Source organism: Callithrix jacchus, chromosome 1 (assembly GCF_049354715.1).
Source record: "Callithrix jacchus isolate 240 chromosome 1, calJac240_pri, whole genome shotgun sequence".
In the NCBI taxonomy this organism is placed as follows: domain Eukaryota; kingdom Metazoa; phylum Chordata; class Mammalia; order Primates; family Cebidae; genus Callithrix; species Callithrix jacchus.
Genome location: NC_133502.1, coordinates 214,963,504 through 214,980,994, shown reverse-complemented (window position 1 = coordinate 214,980,994; position 17,491 = coordinate 214,963,504). Strand labels below are relative to the sequence as shown.

The window sequence follows — 17,491 nt, the reverse complement described above, 5'->3', positions numbered from 1 at the left end:
TGTCTTTCAGCCAGCTAATTAAAGGTTTGTTGGGAAGTGGAGGAACGCACTCGGGCGGGCTTGGAGGGAAGGCAGCAAATAGAGATTGGAGAGCCCAAAGCCAGCTTAGGGTTGGTGGAGAATGGACGCTTGGTGGAAGGGGAGCAGCACTGTTGGGGAAGGAACCACTGTCCCCGGGGAGTGAGGAGGGGGGCCTGGCTTGGCAGCCCTGTTTGCAGCAAGCTTGTCCCCAGATTGTGGGGACGTTGGGCTTTGACTCAGAATCGTCTCTCCTTTGCTGCGGGGGGCTGTGGGGCCGTGAGTGCAGAACTCACTTTCTGCCCACCGAGCTCGGGGTGCTGGGTGCTTGAAGGCACCCCATACTTGGTGCTCCCTGAAGAGCTTCAGGGCACCCCCAGTCCCAGGTGGGGGCACACACACCACCCTTGGGTTGGTTTGGAGTTTTAGGGGAAGCACATGGCCGGGCGCTGTTTGTTCCGCCAGCCTCCTGAGGGTGCAGATGTTTCCCATTCCTGGTAACTGACTAGGGCGGATCCCGCGGAAACAGAGCTCTCCCCGTTGTCTTCTCCCCACCCCCTCTCGGGGTTCTTCCTCTCTGCTGCCTCTGCCCATCCCTTCCCTGTGGGTCTCCCCTCCTTTCCCTGCTCCCAGATGTGAATTCCTAAAGTAGGGGGACAGGAGTTGCCAAGGTCCCAAGTCAGGAGGGACGGTTGAGCCTTGACCAGTTGTGAAGGCTCAGAAACGTGTGCGTGCCCAAGTGGGTATCGAAGAAAGCAACAGCCAGTGCTGAGCAACACCCGGACACGGGCACACAGCCACCACTGCCACGCACGGCAACACCCGGACACGGGCACACAGCCACCACTGCCACGCACGGCAACACCCGGACACGGGCACACAGCCACCGCTGCCACGCATGGCAACACCCGGACACGGGCACACAGCCACCACTGCCACGCACGGCAACACCCGGACACTGGCACTCAGCCACCACTGCCACGCACGGCAACACCCGGACACGGGCACACAGCCACCACTGCCACGCACGGCAACACCCGGACACGGGCACACAGCCACCACTGCCACGCACGGCAACACCCGGACACGGGCACACAGCCACCACTGCCACGCACGGCAACACCCGGACACGGGCACACAGCCACCGCTGCCACGCACGGCAACACCCGGACACGGGCACACAGCCACCGCTGCCACGCACGGCAACACCCGGACACGGGCACACAGCCACCGCTGCCACGCACGGCAACACGCGGACACGGGCACACAGCCACCACTGCCACGCACGGCAACACCTGGACACGGCCACACCCAGCCCACATGGCAACACCCGGACAGGGACACACAGCCACACACAGCCCACATGGCTACACCGAGACACGGCCACCCCTGGCTCATGTGGCAACACCTGGACACATACATAGACACCCCTGGCTCACATGGCAACACCCGGACACAGACACGGCCACCCACATGGCCACATCCAGACTCAGCCACACCCAGCCCACACAGCAACACCTGAACACAGACACAGCCACCCCAAGCCCACACAGTCACATCTGGACACAGATAAACAGACTCCCCAGCCCACACGGCAGCACCTGGACACAGACACATTGCCACCCCTGGTTCACAATGTAACACAGAAAACACACACAGCTGTCCTTGGCCCACGCAGAGCCACCTGCAGGAACAACTTGACACAGCAACCCTGGAGGACTCACAGAGACACATGTGGGCTTGGAAAACATGACAACCCACACCCACCTTGCCTGGAGGGTAACCACACACCTCCTCATGGGCTACACCACACTTGGAGGCTTCATCCGAGGCATCTGAGTGAGGACAGAAGCCCCAGCAAAGCAGGTGCCTATTCTCTGACCCCATCAGATCTGCTGGCCAGCCCCGTCCATGTGGAAATTTCTCCTCCCAGGAGCCCCACGGCTTGGCTCTTGTGCACCCACTTATGGCGAACCTGCCTCAGGAATGCACCTCAGGGATGTGCTGCCTGGGCCTTCCCACCATAGAACCTGCTTACCCCGGAACTCACGTGCCGTGTGGGCCTTCATGCCACAGAATGCACTTCCCCAGGAATTCATTGCAGGGACCTGCCTCATGGGCCTTCCTGCCACAGAACCCACTTCCCTGGGAATCCACCGCAGGGACAAGCCACATGGGTCTTCTCACCACAGAACCCGCTTCCCCAGGAACCCACTGCAGGGATGTGGTGCGTGAGCCCTCCTGCCACAGAACCTGCTTCCCCAGGAACCCACCTTAGGGACATGCCGTGTGGGCCCTCCCGCCACAGGACCTGCTTCCTCTGGGCCTGCGGCCTCCAGGTAGGTGGGTGGAATCACCTGGAAGCTGGCTCATCAAATGGCTGCCCCTGCTAGCCTCCCACCCCCTAGTCTGGGCTGGCCTGGGGCCCCGACTATTGACCAGCTACGTAAATGTCACTGACCGGCAGACCAGGGCAGGGAGATCAGAGCCTTCCACACACCTTGCTTTGTGGAAGCTGGGGGAACACTGGTGGTGGCGTTTGAGGTAACAAGGAGGACGGTCCCCGTAACCCCCCGTCTTTGAGACATGCAATTGGAGAGGCGGGTGGCAGGTGGCACCTGAGGTGGTCTTAGTGCTGCTCACCAGGCTGTGCCGGCCAAGAGCAACAGGCAGCGTAGTGATTGAGAGCTGCCTCATCAAGTGGCCGAAGCTGTTTGTCATGTGCTCCGCGTTGCATAGAAAGCTTCGTTTCAACAAATATCCAGAGTGAATGTCCAGGGAAATGTGGGTCATTTGGTTCCACACAGAGAGGCAGACAGCTGGCTCGGAGGACATGAGCCTCTCAGAGTCTTGACTCCATGGGGCAGGTGGCAAAGAGGAAGCAGGAACTGTCCGAACATAATCAGAGAAGCAGCTCTGTGCGTGGGACCTGAGACCCTCTGCCGTGTCGTCTGGGGATGGATGATACTCATTCTAGGGGTGGAGAGGTGTGAGATAAGGCGAGAGGTGGGAAGGGAATTTTTAACAGCGTTGTGGAGGTATGACTGACGGACAATGAGCTGCACATATTTACAATGTACAATATAAGTTTGACAAATGTGAACCCTTGCCACCGTCAAGATTGTGAACACGTCTTTGTCCCTGAAAATATCCTGGCATCCTTTTGTAATCCCTTCCTTTCATCCCTGCACCATCTCCACAAAACCTGGGCTCTGTTTTCCATCATGTTGTTTGCATTTTTCAGAATGTCGTGTGACTAGCATCATGCGGTGTGGATTTTTTCTCGGAGTCTGGGTTTTTTTGGCAGTGTTATTTTGTGATTCATCCACATTGTGTGCGTCCGTAGTTTGCTCCCTTTTATTGCTGAGTAATGCTTTGTTGTGTGAAGACACCACAGCCTGTTCATCCGTGTACTTGTTGGTGAGCGTTTGGGTTGCTTCCAGTTTGGGCTGTGATGCCTAGACCTGCTGTGAACATTCACAGACAGGTCTCTGTATGAACGTGTGCCTTCCCTTCTCTTGGCGACTGCTTAGGAATAGAATGGATGCCTCATCTGGTAAATGTCTTAGTCTGCCCAGGCTGCCGTAACAAAAATACCGGGGACTGGTGTTGGCTTAAGCAACAGAAATCAATTTCTTAGGGTCCTAGAGGCTGGGAAGTCCAAGATCAAGGTGCCAGCAGACTCAGTTCCTGATGAGGGCTCTATTCCTGGCCACCTCTTGCTGTATTTGCCCATGGCAGAGAGAGAAAGGCGGTGGGAAAGAGAAGACACAAGCTCCCTGGTGTGTCTTCTTATAAGAGCACCAACTGAAGCCTCCCCCGTCGTGACCGGATCACCTCCCAGAGGCCCCGTCTCCTCCAGATACCATCATATTGAGGGTTAGGATTTACACATCTGGATATGGGGGGGACACATACATTCTGTTCATTGCCATACATATGTTTAAGTTTTTCACTGCCAAACTGCCTTTCAAAGTGGTTGTATCATGTTACGTTCCCAGCAGCAGTGACTGAGAGTCCTCGTGGCGCTGCGTCCTCACCAGCACTTGGGTTGGTCCGTTTACTTTTAGCCATCTGAACAGGCCCGTGGCAGTATCTTATTGTGGTTTTAATTTGCATTTCCCTAATAACTAATTATGTGTAATACTTTTATCTGCTTCATTGCCATCGGCAGTTGTTCTGTTTCCGTTGTTGTTCTCCCTCCTTTCTCTCCTCCTTCCCTCCTTTCTTCCTCCCCTTCCTTCCTCTCTCCCTCCCTTCCCTCCCTCCCTCTTCCTCTTTCTCCTCCTCTTCCTCTTCTGCCTTCTTTTTTCTTCTTCATCTTTCTTCTTCTTCTTGGATCTCACTTTGTCATCCAGGTTGGTGTGCAGTGGTGCAATCATGGCTCACTGCAGCCTCAACCTCCTGGCCTCAAGTGACCCTCCTGCCTCAGCCTCCCAAGTAGCTGGGACTACAGGCACATGCTACCATGCTCAACTAATTTTTAATTTTTTTTTTTTAAGACGATATTGCATAGGCTGGCCTTGAACTCCTGGCCTCCAGCGATCAGCCTGCCTCAGCCTTCCAAAGTTCCGGGATTACAAGTGTGAGACACTGTGCCTGGCCCAGTAGATCTTCTTTAGTGGAGTATCTGTTCAAATATTTTGTTCATTTTTAATTGAGTTGTTTGTTTTCAGATGATTGAGTTTTGAGAGTTCTTTCATATATTATGGATATAAGGCTTTCATCAGATAGGTGATTTGTATGTGTTTTTTCCAGCGAGTGGCCACTTTTTACATTTTGCTAACATTGGGAGTTTCTTATTTTGTTGAAATTAAATTATTTTGCTCTTATATCAATCATGTTTTTGGTATTGTATCTAAGATTCTTTTCCTGACCTAACATCCCAAAGATTTCTCTTACGCTTTGTTCAAGCAGTTTTATAGTTTTGGTTCCTACATTTAGATCTCTCTGATCCATTTCTTTTTTTTTTTTTTTTTTTTTTAATACAGTATGTGCTGTGGCCTGAAGTTCTTTTCTGTTTGATTTTAGTGTGTGAATCTCTCCTTGTTCTAATACCGTTTTGAAATATTCTCTTTTTTGTACTAAATTAACTATGTTTTGGGGCTTTGCTGAAAATCAATGGGCCATATATGTGTAAGTCTACTTTGGACTCTATTCTGTCCCATTGATCTGTTTGCATCTTAACACCAGTGCCACACTGTTTTGATTACTGTAGCTTTACAACAGGTCTTGGAGTCAGATAACGTTAAGTCTTTCCCTTTGTTTGTTTCATAGTTGTTTTGGCTCTTCTAGGTCCCTTATAATTTCATATGCATTCTAAAATCATCTTGTCAATTTCTATTAAAAAAAAAAAGCTGGTTGAGATTTTGATTTGAAGTTGTGTTGAATCTGTAGATCAATTAGGGAAGAATTGAAATCTTAAGAGTATTGAGGCTTCTGATGATGGGTTTCTCTCTTTCTTCAGTCTTTAAACATTTCTCTCAGCAGTGTTCTCAAGTTTCTAGTGTCCAGGTCTTTCATAACCATGTCAGGCTCATCCCTATTTCTCATTTTTATGTTTTGATGCTATTGCAAATGGCATTTAAAATTTTTTGAATTTGTAAATGTTGGTGACTAGTGTGTAGAAACACAACTGATTTTTATATATTGTTCTACCCTGCAACCTTGCTAAATTCATTTATCAGTCTTACAGCTTTTTGAAAAATCTACTGAAGCTGGCATATGGTTTTTCTTCTTACATGTGCGATTTTAGCAAATTACACAGACTGACTTTCAAATGGCAAATCAGCCTTGCATTCCTGGGGCAAATACAACTTGTTCATTATGTCTTATCCTTTTCATTTTTGTTAGAATGGATTTGTTGACATTCTGTTATGAATTTCTGCATCTGAGTTCAAGAGAGAAACTCACTGGTCTCTGATGGTTTGGCTGGATCTCCCCATCAGGCACCAGGCTCGTGGGGTGCAAACATGGCCACATCGAACTGCTCCGTCAGGGCTGGGCATGGTGGCCCACATCTATAATCCCACCACTTTGGGAGGCTGAGGTGGGCGGATCGTCTGAGATCAGAAGATCGAGACCAGCCTGACCAACATAATGAAACCCTGTCTCTACTAACAATACAAAAATTAACCGGGCATGGTGGCGCATTCCTGTAATCTCAGCTACTCAGGAGGCTGAGGCAGGAGAATCCCTTGAACCCAGGAGGTGGAGGTTGCAGTGAGCCGAGATCGCACCACTACATTCCAACCTGGGTGAGAGAGCAAGACTCCGTGTCAAAAAATAAATAAATAAATAACTGCTCCATCAGGGACTGTGGGTAGTGGTATTTCCCACAGAAGGAGACTTTAGACAAGGCACCCTAAAACCCATCCCCTGTACGTGTGTGGGCCTGGAATTCTGGGAGGGTGTCATCTCCCTTCTCCCTCCCCTAAATGTGCACCCTGCTAGTGGAGGGTACCATTCCATCATGTGTTGGAGAGACCCCCATTTTGGGGGGCTGGGATTTGAGGGGCTTGTCAGGGCATACCCAGTTCATTCTCCTTCCTGAGGTACCCTCCTGAGATATGCACGAAGGGCCTAAGAAATATTCCTGCATTTTGACCCGTGAATCCCTGTTTCCAGACTCTCCTACAGAAATACTCTGTGATGTGGAAATGGATTTATCCACAGAGATGTTCAGCGCAGCATTGTTTACTAACTGGAAAAAGACAGGGCTAGAACTGAAATTTCCAAGAGGAGGGGACTGGCTGAGGAAATACCATTATGTCTGCTGAATGGAAGACCCCATAGCCATTAGAGTGACTTATGAAGATTGGAGCAACATCACACCTTGTCCTTAAATGAAAGTAGAAAAATAGGTTACAAAAATTCTATATATAGCTGTGTAAAAAATTCACCTAGAAAAGGAAGCCAGTGTGTGACAAAGGATAATTGGTTTCTGGGCAGTGCTCTCTTTTCCTTTCTCTAGTTTCCAAACTTTCTTGAAGGGATATCGACGACTATTGTGATTTTTAAAAAATCATAACTAAGAAAGGGAAGAGTAGAAGTTGCTGTCTCCAAGGCGGCCGCCCCCTGCTTGGCGAGGCTGGGGCGACGTGTCCAGTCTGGGCTGCGTGTTCGTCTGGGCCCAACGCTGCCCTCCTCTCTCTTTCAGGCTTTGGGAGTGATCACTGCAGTGCCTGTCACGGGTCCTCAGGTCAGCTCCTTGCAGAGGTTGGCCGGGCAAGGAGCGGCAGTGCTACCTCAGGTAAGCAGCCCTCACGCGGGCCCGGGGCATCTGTCTGTCTATCCCCGCAGTCTCTGTTCCTAACCTGTCAGCACCGAGGTTTCTGGTGGGCACTGGGACAGGCGGAACCCATGCCCTCTCAGCCAAACCTTCCCCTCTTACCTCCTGCACCCATTCTTCGATGGCAACATTTGGACCAGATACGTTTTTTTCAGCAAGGAATTCGGAAATCAATTCAGTGGGTCATGACCAGAATTTTAAAAAATTGAATAAATTAGGCCATACCAAAATAGAATGGAAATAATCAAGATGCATTCTACGCATTGTTTCTTGAACAACTTTTTTCCAGACTAGGTGACTACATAATGTGTATTTTTGACTATGGGTTATGGTCAAGAAATTTGAGACACTGTGGACGAGGGGATTCATTTCAGGCGCAGCACAGGTGCCCTGGCTTCTAGTCCAGGGTCCCCCGATTGGACTCCACCCTTTCCCCAGTCACCTGACCTCTCACCCTTCCTGGGGTGAGGCTTCTCACCTGCAGAGGGACTTCTAGTCCAGGGTCCCCCGATTGGACTCCACCCTTTCCCCAGTCACCTGACCTCTCACCCTTCCTGGGGTGAGGCTTCTCACCTGCAGAGGGACTTCTAGTCCAGGGTCCCCCGATTGGACTCCACCCTTTCCCCAGTCACCTGACCTCTCACCCTTCCTGGGGTGAGGCTTCTCACTTGCAGAGGGACTGGCGCAGGTGCTCGCTCCCTCCATCGGTGGCCGTGAGGGTTCTCAGGGGACCAAGCATTTGTAACCATGCCTGGTACAGAGCAAATGCCGGGTAATTATTAACCAATTCCCTTAGTGCCACAAGCTTAGCTTTGTTGAGCACCTGCTGAATACAGCATACTAGACCAAGGGCTGCCCAAGGGCTGCCAGTGGTAAAGACCAAGACCACCCCTGCCTGTCCTGGGGCTTCAGGGCTGGACAGATTCCCCCAACTCGAGGATGGCGAGAGGTGGCTCCCTGGGTGTCTCATCCACGTGGCAACTTTCCCTAAGTGTCCACTTGAGCTGAATCAGAGTCTAGAACAGGGGTGTCCAATCTTTCATTTCCCTGGGCCACATTGGAAGAAGAATTGTCTTGGGCCGCATATAAAACACACCAACAGTAACAGTAGCTGATGAGATAAAGGGAAAACAATTGCAAAAATAATCTCATAATGTTTTAAGGAAGTTTGAATTTGTGTTGGACCACATTCGAAGCCGTCCTGGACTGCATGTGGCCTGTGGGTGGGACAGGCTTGGTCTAGAGGGAGGACAGACAAGGAAAAACAGATATTGTGAGTCCAAGGTGATTGGGCTATGCTGGAAGGAGACATAGGGGTGGCGGGAGCCCTTAGGAGGCTTGCTGCACACGTGGTCAAGAAAGGCTTCCTGGAGGAGGCAGTGCTTGAGCTAGGCCTCAGAGTGAGAGGACATTGCAGGCTGAGATGGAGTTAGGCCTCAGAGGGAGAACCCGCCAAGAGGAGGGCGCAGGGTGAGAAATAGAGGCAGAGGTGGTAGGGAGAGCCCTGAGTCCAATCACTGAGGGAGTTATGGAGGTGGAGAGGCCACCGGGGGCCCCTGGGGACCTTAGAGTCAGGCTTTCCCTGTTGGTGACGTGTGGGCAGCAGGGAGCTATATGAGGCTTCAGAGCAAGGGAGGCTCCAGGGAGAGGCTGCCAATCAGGGCCAGTGCTATTTCCCTCCGTGCTGCACCCACCCTTCCTCCTCTCTCTCTTCTGCCTCCTGGACCTCTGTCTCCAGTTTTATCCCTGCTGTCCCCACCCCACAAACGTCTGCACCTGCCATTGGCCTGCTGGCCTCCAGGATGGTCAGCTCGGGCCAGAAGGTGTCCAGTGCGTGCTGGGTCTAGCTGCTGGCTGCTGCTGTCCCAGGAGGCTCTCAGGGATCAGAGCAAGCAGGCTGTGATGGAGCCAGCCTGGCGGAGTGGCCACAGAGAAAGGAGAGAGGGTGAGGACAGGGTGGCCCCTGGGGCCTTCTGGCCTGGGGCTGCACACAGGCTAGGGGGACACAGGCTGAAAGGCTGTAAGCTCCAGGGTCCCCGTAGGTGTTCTCGCTGGGGTGGCTCGGGCAGATCCTCAGCTCCCAGCTGAACTTAGTTCCTGTGTCTGGCATCTGATTCACACTGGCTTACTGATGCCCAGAGTCTGCTTACATAGGGTGGGCAGCCAGGGGCAACTGGAACATGTGGGCAAACCCCAGATACCAGGGAGGTGCCGACAGAACACAGAATGGCCACTGCCACAGCTGAGGTCCTCACTGACCACCACTGGGGCATCCATCTGCCCCCATGCCGGTCCTCTTCAGAGGCGAAGAGCAGCAATTTCCCAGCGGGTGAGTGTCTGCAGCTGAGGGCTGGCAGGACCGAGAAGAAGGATGCTTTCTGAAGTTTTCCTCCTTTGACATTGGAGTTTGTGTTGGGCTGTAAGCCTGGCACCGGGGGCCGAGGGCAGAGTGGCAGGAAGCCAGGCTGGTCACATCACCTGCCCATGGTCTGGCCAGGGCCCTGATGTGGGAGGCCAGGCTCATTGTGCTAAGGATTCAGCACAGCAGGGGACACAGACATCACTAGACTCAAGGGCCATTTCTGTGTCAGACACTGGCGGGGAGCTCACAGACGTGATGCCACCCAACCAAAGAGGCCACTGTCCCCCGGTGACTTCCCTAAGACCACAGGGCCCTGTAAGAGCCACCCTGGACCACTCCCTCCACATGCGCCACTGGACACAGGGTGGAAGGAGATGGGTGGGGCAGCACAGCCTCTGTTCCCTCACTGATGCCAGACAGGCTTGCAGAAGCCCTGGCTCAAGCCCCACTGCCCTGATGATAACGACTGTAGCGTCATATTCCCGGTGAGCCTCCACTGCACGCCTCAGTTTGTTCTTCTGTAGAATAGGACAGGATGCCCACTCTGCAGTGTGGGTGCAGCAGGGCTCAGATGAGAAGGCAGGTCTTGGACCTTCTCCTCCTCTACCAAGTACCAGCTCGGCCAGAGAGACCCCCACCCAGGCGGCGCTGAAGGAAATGAGAGGCAGACACCCAGACAGAACAGCAAAGTGGGTCTGTCTGGGGGGCCGGCAGCCTACAGAACTGAGAGCCTCGGGCTGACAGCATTCTGGGTCGAAGCCTCGAGCAGATGCTCATCCATGTAGTTATTCTCTCTGAACAGGTGATTATTATTAACAAACAGGTGTGCTGTATTTTCTCATAACAAAAATCTACAACACAGGCAGCTGGTGCCCGCTTACCACTGATAACAAACAAGCTGCAAGGTATTCACGAGGGAGCCACGGGGGCAGGGGCAGATACCTTAAAGAATTGTTTTAACCAGCTGGGCGCGGTGGCTCACGCCTGTAATCCCAGCACTTTGGGAGGCCATGGCGGGTGGATCACGAGGTCAAGATATCGAGACCATCCTGGTCAACAAGGTGAAACCCCGTCACTACTAAAAATACAAAAAATTAGCTGGGCATGGTGGCATGTGCCTGTAATCCCAGCTACTCAGGAGGCTGAGGCAGGAGAATTGCCTGAACCCAGGAGGCGGAGGTTGCCGTGAGCCGAGATCACGCCATTGCACTCCAGCCTGGGAAACAAGAGCGAAACTCCGTCTCAAAAGAAAAAAAAAAGAATTGTTTTAACCAGTGTGTGATTTACACATTGTCCTGCCACTTTGGAATGCCCCAAGTAGTTTTTGACTTGGAGCGGAGGACTAGCTTTTTCTTGCCATCATTTTTCCTGGCAAGCAATATATTCTATCATACACCCTGCATTCATCAACATTCATAAACTGAACATCTCTCAACACCCGTCCCCTTGTCTCTAGGGACGTGCTGTTGGCATGGACCTCCCAGGGTTGGCGTGTCCTGCTCTGGGGCATGTGGTGCTCCTGGTTCCGTGCATGGGGTCCGTGGTGGTAGCTCTGAGGGTGGGAATTCTACCCATCATCAGGAACACTGCTGGGTGAGGGGTGGGGGCCACTCAGTCAAGTACACCTAGCACTTCCTGTGTGTTTTTTCTTCCGACCCCGGTAAGTCTCATTGCCCCATGCACATGAGGGATCTGGCCCAGTTCAGGTGTGTCACCAGGACCCCAGAGGAGCCAGGGTTGGCCCCAAACAGTCTGTCCAGAGCCCTGGCCTGAACCTAGCTGCCCACCTTCACTGTTGTTGGAGACTGCCACAGCAGTCACCCGTGCACAGCTCTGTGGTTTTCATGGGAGCACAGCTGCAGCCCCCACCCAGATGGAGAAGCAGAACTGGGCAGGGCCCAGGAGCCCTCGCAGCCCCTCCCAGTCCTGGCCGAGGGGCAGCACTTTCCAGACTTCCAAGGCCAAAGGGGGCTTTGCTGCTTGGGACTTGATCTGCAGGGATCCTACTGCACAGACTGTCCCCTCGTGTCCATCCTCCCCGCTGCTCTTCACCGTCTTCTCTGAGTGCAGCTGGGAGGGTCTGGGGTCCAGAGCAGCCCTTCCTGAGTCCTGTGGCCAGTCGGTGCAAGCCCAGGAGGAGAGGGGCATTGGGGTCAAGGTCTCACCCACTGTGAGGCTGTGATGGGCTCTGCTCTTTCCAGTGCTACACACGCCCCTTGAATATAGGGAGTCTCGGAGCCAGGGTGGCTCCTCCCCTGCACTCCTGGTGTCCGCCTGTCTGACCACACACCTGTCCCTTCTTCCCAGGTTAGGCCAAAGACTCTGATTCCAGACAGCCTCCCCATTGCCCCGGGCCGGGACCGGCCACCCAAGCAGCCCCCAGCATTCCAGAAGGCCACCGTGGTCAGCATCAAGAACCCCAGCCCAGCCCTCCCCACTGCCAATAACACTGTCAGCCATGTGCCAGCACCCGGCAGCCAGCCTCAGGCCCTCGCCGAGCCCTCCGCCCTCACCTCTCCGCTGACCAGTGCCGGGGTGGCCTACGCCATCATCTCCACCTCCCCCAGCAATGCCACCGCCATGGCCCCCAGCACCGCTGTGTCTGTGGTCAGTGACAGCATCAAAGTTCAGCCTCTCCTCATCAGTGCTGACAACAAGGTGAGTGCCCACAGCAGGCTCCAGAAAGGGTGTGCAGCCACGTACAGGAGGCTGAGGGCAATCATACAGGAAGGGCCAAATGAACACACCTAGGCAGAATGAATGTCCAGGAGGCGGAATGATCAAGTGTCCAAATGAATGAACAGGAGAGAATGAATGAATGGAGATGAATGGAGTATGAACACATGATTAAGGGATGAACCAGTGAAGGAATGAATGAACACGTGATCCAAAGATAGTGTGGCTGAAGGAATTAACACCAGTGGAAAAGGAGTGATTGGTCAATGAATGAATTTATTCAAATGATTAACCGATTAATGACATGTGGCTGAATGGGTGATTAGAAGAGATATTGATTCTCTGTCTCTGCTGGTGGAGTCGGACGGTCAAGGGTTTTTTTTTTTTTTGAGATAGAGTCTCGATCTGTTGCCGAGGCTTGAGTGCAGTGGCACGATCTCGGCTCACTGCAACCTCTGCCTCCCACGTTCAAGTGATTCTCCTGCCTCAGCCTCCCGAGTAGCTGGGATTCCGGGCGAGTGCCACCATGCCCAGCTAATTTTTGTATTTTTAATAAAGATGGGGTTTCACCATGTTGGTCAAGCTGATCTCAAGCTCCTGACCTCATGATCCTCCCGCCTCAGCCTCCCAAAGTGCTGGGATTACAAGAGTGAGCCACTGCACCTGGCCAAGGCTGTTTTTACCCCACTGCCCAAGTGCACAATCTCCCATAATTCCTTTGCCAAGATTTAAAGCTAAAACTAAGATCCTCCCGCTGCTCCCTCCGAGCTCCTGGTGGTTATTTATGCTGTTTGAGATCTTTGGGGCTGCCTCGTCCCTGCCACCTCCTGTCTATGGCCTCTTTCTCTCTGTGCCTTATTTGGGGTCTGCCAGGCCATCCCTCTCTTGCTTATGGCTGGGGTGCCTTCTGCTTCCCCAGCCTGGATGTTGACGGCTGACCCTCATGTGACCCGGTGCTGTGGCACCCAGTACCTTCCCAGGAGTCCTGCGCTTGCAGGCCCTCCCACCCACTCAGAGAATTCAGTCTGAGGAGTTGTCACGGGCCATGGCAGGATGGCAGGTGTGTCCCAGGAAGGCATCTGATCCAGGCTGGGTGCTTAGCAGATGTTGGAAGGAGTGTGTGTCTCCCTGCAACCGCACCAGCTTTCCATGTTGGCCGTTTAAACACCATTTTTGCTCATTTACTGGACACATGCCAACGCCTCATTGTTAAAAGTTGAATTCCCTTGGTTGCTGTTAAGCTCAAGTGCTTTCTTACACTTCTTAAGAATTCAGTCTTCTCATGTGGGACTTGAGAATATTCTCTGCCCTTTTTTTCTATTGGAGATCTTAAATGTTTTTCTTCCCGTGAATATAAAGAGGGACATTTTTTCCATACAGAGATTATGAGGTTTTAAAAATGTGATAGAAAGAGGAAGACAGAGCTTCCCTTAAGCCAGCAGAAAAATGGGACATGTTTTCTCTTTGTGCCCAAAAGCCTCAAAGTCATAAGACAGTCACCACCTGTGCTTAGGGGAAAACAGAAAAACCCCCAAGTTCAAGTAATTCTGAGTTTGAGCCAGACTATGGCTGATGCATCCCAGAGAATTCCTCTTCCTCAGAGCCATGAGATCCAACAGTTCTTTCCCAGTTTCCTGTTCAAAGAAATAAAATGGTAGAGCTAGAGATGGAGCGGATCCTGGCCCCGGGAGAGGATGGCTGGATAGGTGCATTTCAGGTCGATCTTCAGCATCACACCCTTTCATCAAACCAGAGCATCCCTTGAGCCCCAAGAAAGGCTGGCTAATTGGTGGGGGCGGGGGGGGATGTCGCAGGGTGGCATTGGGAGACCCCGTCGCCTCCCCCATCCACCGTGTGAGGGGCCTCCTGGAAGTAAAAAAAATAGAACATTATTCCCACCTGTGCCCCCAAGCCAGGCTTGAGTGTCTCAGACCCTGTGACAAGGGGAGGGAGAAGTGCCGCCAGTCTGACCCGGGGGGCTTCCCAGGACCTCTGCCTCCTGACCGGATGGCAAGGAACAAGTCTGAGCTCTCGTGGCCTCAGTTCACCTGCCTCTGGGCTGGGGATGAGAAGTCCTTGCTGCCTGAATGTGCGCAGCCTCCCTGGGGAGAGGCATGGCCAGTTTCACTGATGACCAGCCTGACTCTCAGAAGCAGTGACTTCCCTGAGGAAGATTCCCATACAGCTGGGAAACGGTGGGGCAGGACTGGAACCCAGGACCTCCAGATTCTTAAACCAGGCCGGGTTCTCGTGCAGACCCTCCCCATGGTGGAAAAGGGTGTCAGGAGGGGCTGGTGCTGGACACACAGTGGTGTAAACCACCCAGTTCCCAGGGATCTGCCCTCCCAGGATAGCCCGACCCAGGCTCTGTACTCCCCAACCCCTGCCCTGTGCCCTACCAGCTACCTCCCCGGCCCCCTCACTCTTCCCTTCCTCCCCGTGCCCCTCACCCTCCCTCTCAGCCTCCTCCACCCGTCCTCTCTTCCTCTCACCCTTCCCTCCCATCACTGTCCCCTTCACCCCTCCACGGCATCTTCCAGGTCATTATCATCCAGCCTCAAGTGCAGGCGCAGCCCGAGAGCACAGCAGAGTCACGGCCGCCCACAGAGGAGCCATCTCAGGGAGCTCAGGCCACCAAAAAGAAGAAGGAAGACCGGCCCCCGACCCAGGAGAACCCCGAGGTAGGATGGCCTTCTCCGGAGGGCCCAAGCCCTGCTCAGCCCGTGGGTGCCATCTGAGGCTGCTGTGCATACCGGGGATAGCTTCACTCTGGGATGGTCCTGCCAAGCCACGGGCAGAGCTGCTCTGTGCAATGGGTGCCCAGGTGTGGCCTCGCCCACCAAGCCCAGGTCTTGGCTGTTCTATCTCAGGGAGATGTTGGCTGAACGGCAGTGTGGGGCACTGGTTAACACAGATTCTAGAACCATTCTTCCTGGGTCCTGTACTGCCCATTTCCAGCGGCGTGACCATGGACAGTTCACATCTGTTTGCTCATCTGTAAGGTGGGAATGGCAGGGCCTCCTTCCTCCCAGGGCTGCTGGGAGGATTTTGTGAGTTCATGTCTGCTGAGCCCCCTGGACAGCACCTGGCAAGGACTTTCGGCCATTATACCCCATCCCAGGGTCCCTGACTGTGGGCCCCTCCATCCTGAGTCCAGGAGGGTAAGGGGCTCCCAGCCCTGAAGCAGCCCCTGCCTCTTATCTGCCATGGCCAGTCCTGGGTATGTAGAGGTAACCAGAGCAGGACCCTGGGCACTGTAGAGTAGCTGTGCCCCTGGCTGGCATGAGAGGTGCAGATGGCACCTGAAGCTTCCTGGAGAACTTGCCAGAAATTGCCTGTAACTCCACGTGCCCTACACACCTTCTGAAGGAGGCCAGATAAATAAGCTCATATCGAACCATCCAGATGCATAGTGGACCCACAGCCTCGGCACTGCTGGGGACAGCAGCTGACTCAGGGCCGTCCTTTGCTGAATGGGTGGTGGCAGCAGCTGTGCCGGAGCCCGGTCCTCGGCACCCTAGGCCAACACCAGCCCCACACCCTCCTCTCTGGGTCTTTTCCATTCAACCCTCCCCACACGGTTTCCATTTCTTTTTTTTCTTTCTTCCTTTTTGTTTTCTTTTGAGATAGAGTCTCGCTCTTTGACTGTTGCTGGAGTGCAGTGGCACCATCATAGCTTGCTGCAACCTCAGCCTCCCACCTCAGCCTCCCGCCTCAGCCTCCCACGTAGCCTGGACCACAGGTGCACACCACCACTCTTGGCTAATTTTTTTAATATTCTGTAACCGTTTTCACGCTGCTGAGAAAGACATACCCAAGACTGGGCGATTTACAAAGGAAAGAGGTTTAATGGGGAACGCAACAGTTCCACATGGCTGGGGAGGCCTCACATTCATGGCAGAATGCAAGGAGGAGCCAGTCACATCTCACATGGATGGCGGCAGGCAAAGAGAGAGCTTGTGCAGGGAAACTCCCATTTTTCGATCCCTCAGATCTCATGAGATTTACTCACTCTCACAAGAACAGCATGGGAAAGACCTGCCCCATGATTCAGTTACTTCCCAGCAGGTCCCTCCCACAGCACACAGGAATTCAAGGTAAGATTTGGATGGGAACACAGCCAAACCGTATCTCAGGGTTTCTCCATGTTGCCCAGGCTTGTCTCCACTTCCTGGCCTCAAGCCTCAAGCAGTCCTCCAGCCTCGGCCTCCCAAAGTTCTGAGATTACAAGTGTGACCCACCAAGCTCAGATTCAGTCTCCTTTTCCCTCCCTGCTGTGCCCTTCATTTCACAAGATTGAGTTGGGACATGTTGCCCCCCAGCAGTGGTTTCTAACCACCCTGTCCCCAACAGCAGCACCCCACCCTGGACCCCGGTCCCCTGCAGCTCCCAATGATTCTTCCCATCAATGTACTGTTGTTACCAAAGGAAACCTGTCGTCCATCCCTTCACTTTTTCCTTTAGTTGTCGAGCATGCCTTCGAGTTTGCTCCCTGCTGGGCTCTGTGCCAAGGGATGGGGACATCAGGATGCAGGCAGCCATGATCCTTGCCCTTGAGAAACTCGCTTCCATGGGTAGAGACAGAAATGGCTACAAAATACTCTAACGGGTTTGAAAACGTCATCGTCATGAGAGTATTCTAAATGAGGGGCTGCAGGAGGTGAGGGCAGAGGGAGGGAGCTGTTTTCTCCTGGAAGGACTGAGGAAGGCTTTGGAGGGAAGGGGCATGGTCTGTAGGGGTAGAGGAGTTGCTAGGATCGAGCAGAGAACAGGAGGCAGAGGGGAGCTCACCAGCCAGAGGGTACTGCGTGGGCAGCGTCGTGGGTGTGGGAGAGGACTCCACACACTCAGAGCAGTCAGCTGGGCTTTTGGACCGCAGTAGAGGGTGAAGACAGACGTCGGAACCTTGTCCTGGAGGGCCTGAAGGCAGACTGCCAAAGTGGAGCTTTATTCTCAGATAATGGGGAGCTATGGAATATCTTTGAGCAGAAGAATGACTTGATTATTGTCCTTCAACATGTCCAAAAACCAACCAAGTCAAAGAGCTGCTAAGTGAGGCTGCGGTGTGAGCCCGGTCTCCTGTGCGGCCCTGTGCGAGGCTGTGGTGTGAACCAGGTCTCCTGCGCGGCCCTGTGCGAGGCTGC

General features: G+C 53.4%; 1 protein-coding gene across 3 annotated transcripts in view; it reads left to right on the top strand.

Annotated features, from left to right (window-relative positions):
• Positions 1-17,491, top strand: part of PHF21B (PHD finger protein 21B) — a 119,513-nt gene that overhangs the window by 72,036 nt on the left and 29,986 nt on the right. For all 3 annotated transcript variants that reach the window (XM_002743839.5, XM_054242556.2, XM_054242557.2), the window contains exons 3-5: positions 7,178-7,270; positions 11,979-12,329; positions 14,888-15,028. In XM_002743839.5, the coding sequence (XP_002743885.4) occupies positions 7,178-7,270; positions 11,979-12,329; positions 14,888-15,028 (585 nt within the window). The remainder of the gene's footprint in view (positions 1-7,177; positions 7,271-11,978; positions 12,330-14,887; positions 15,029-17,491) is intronic.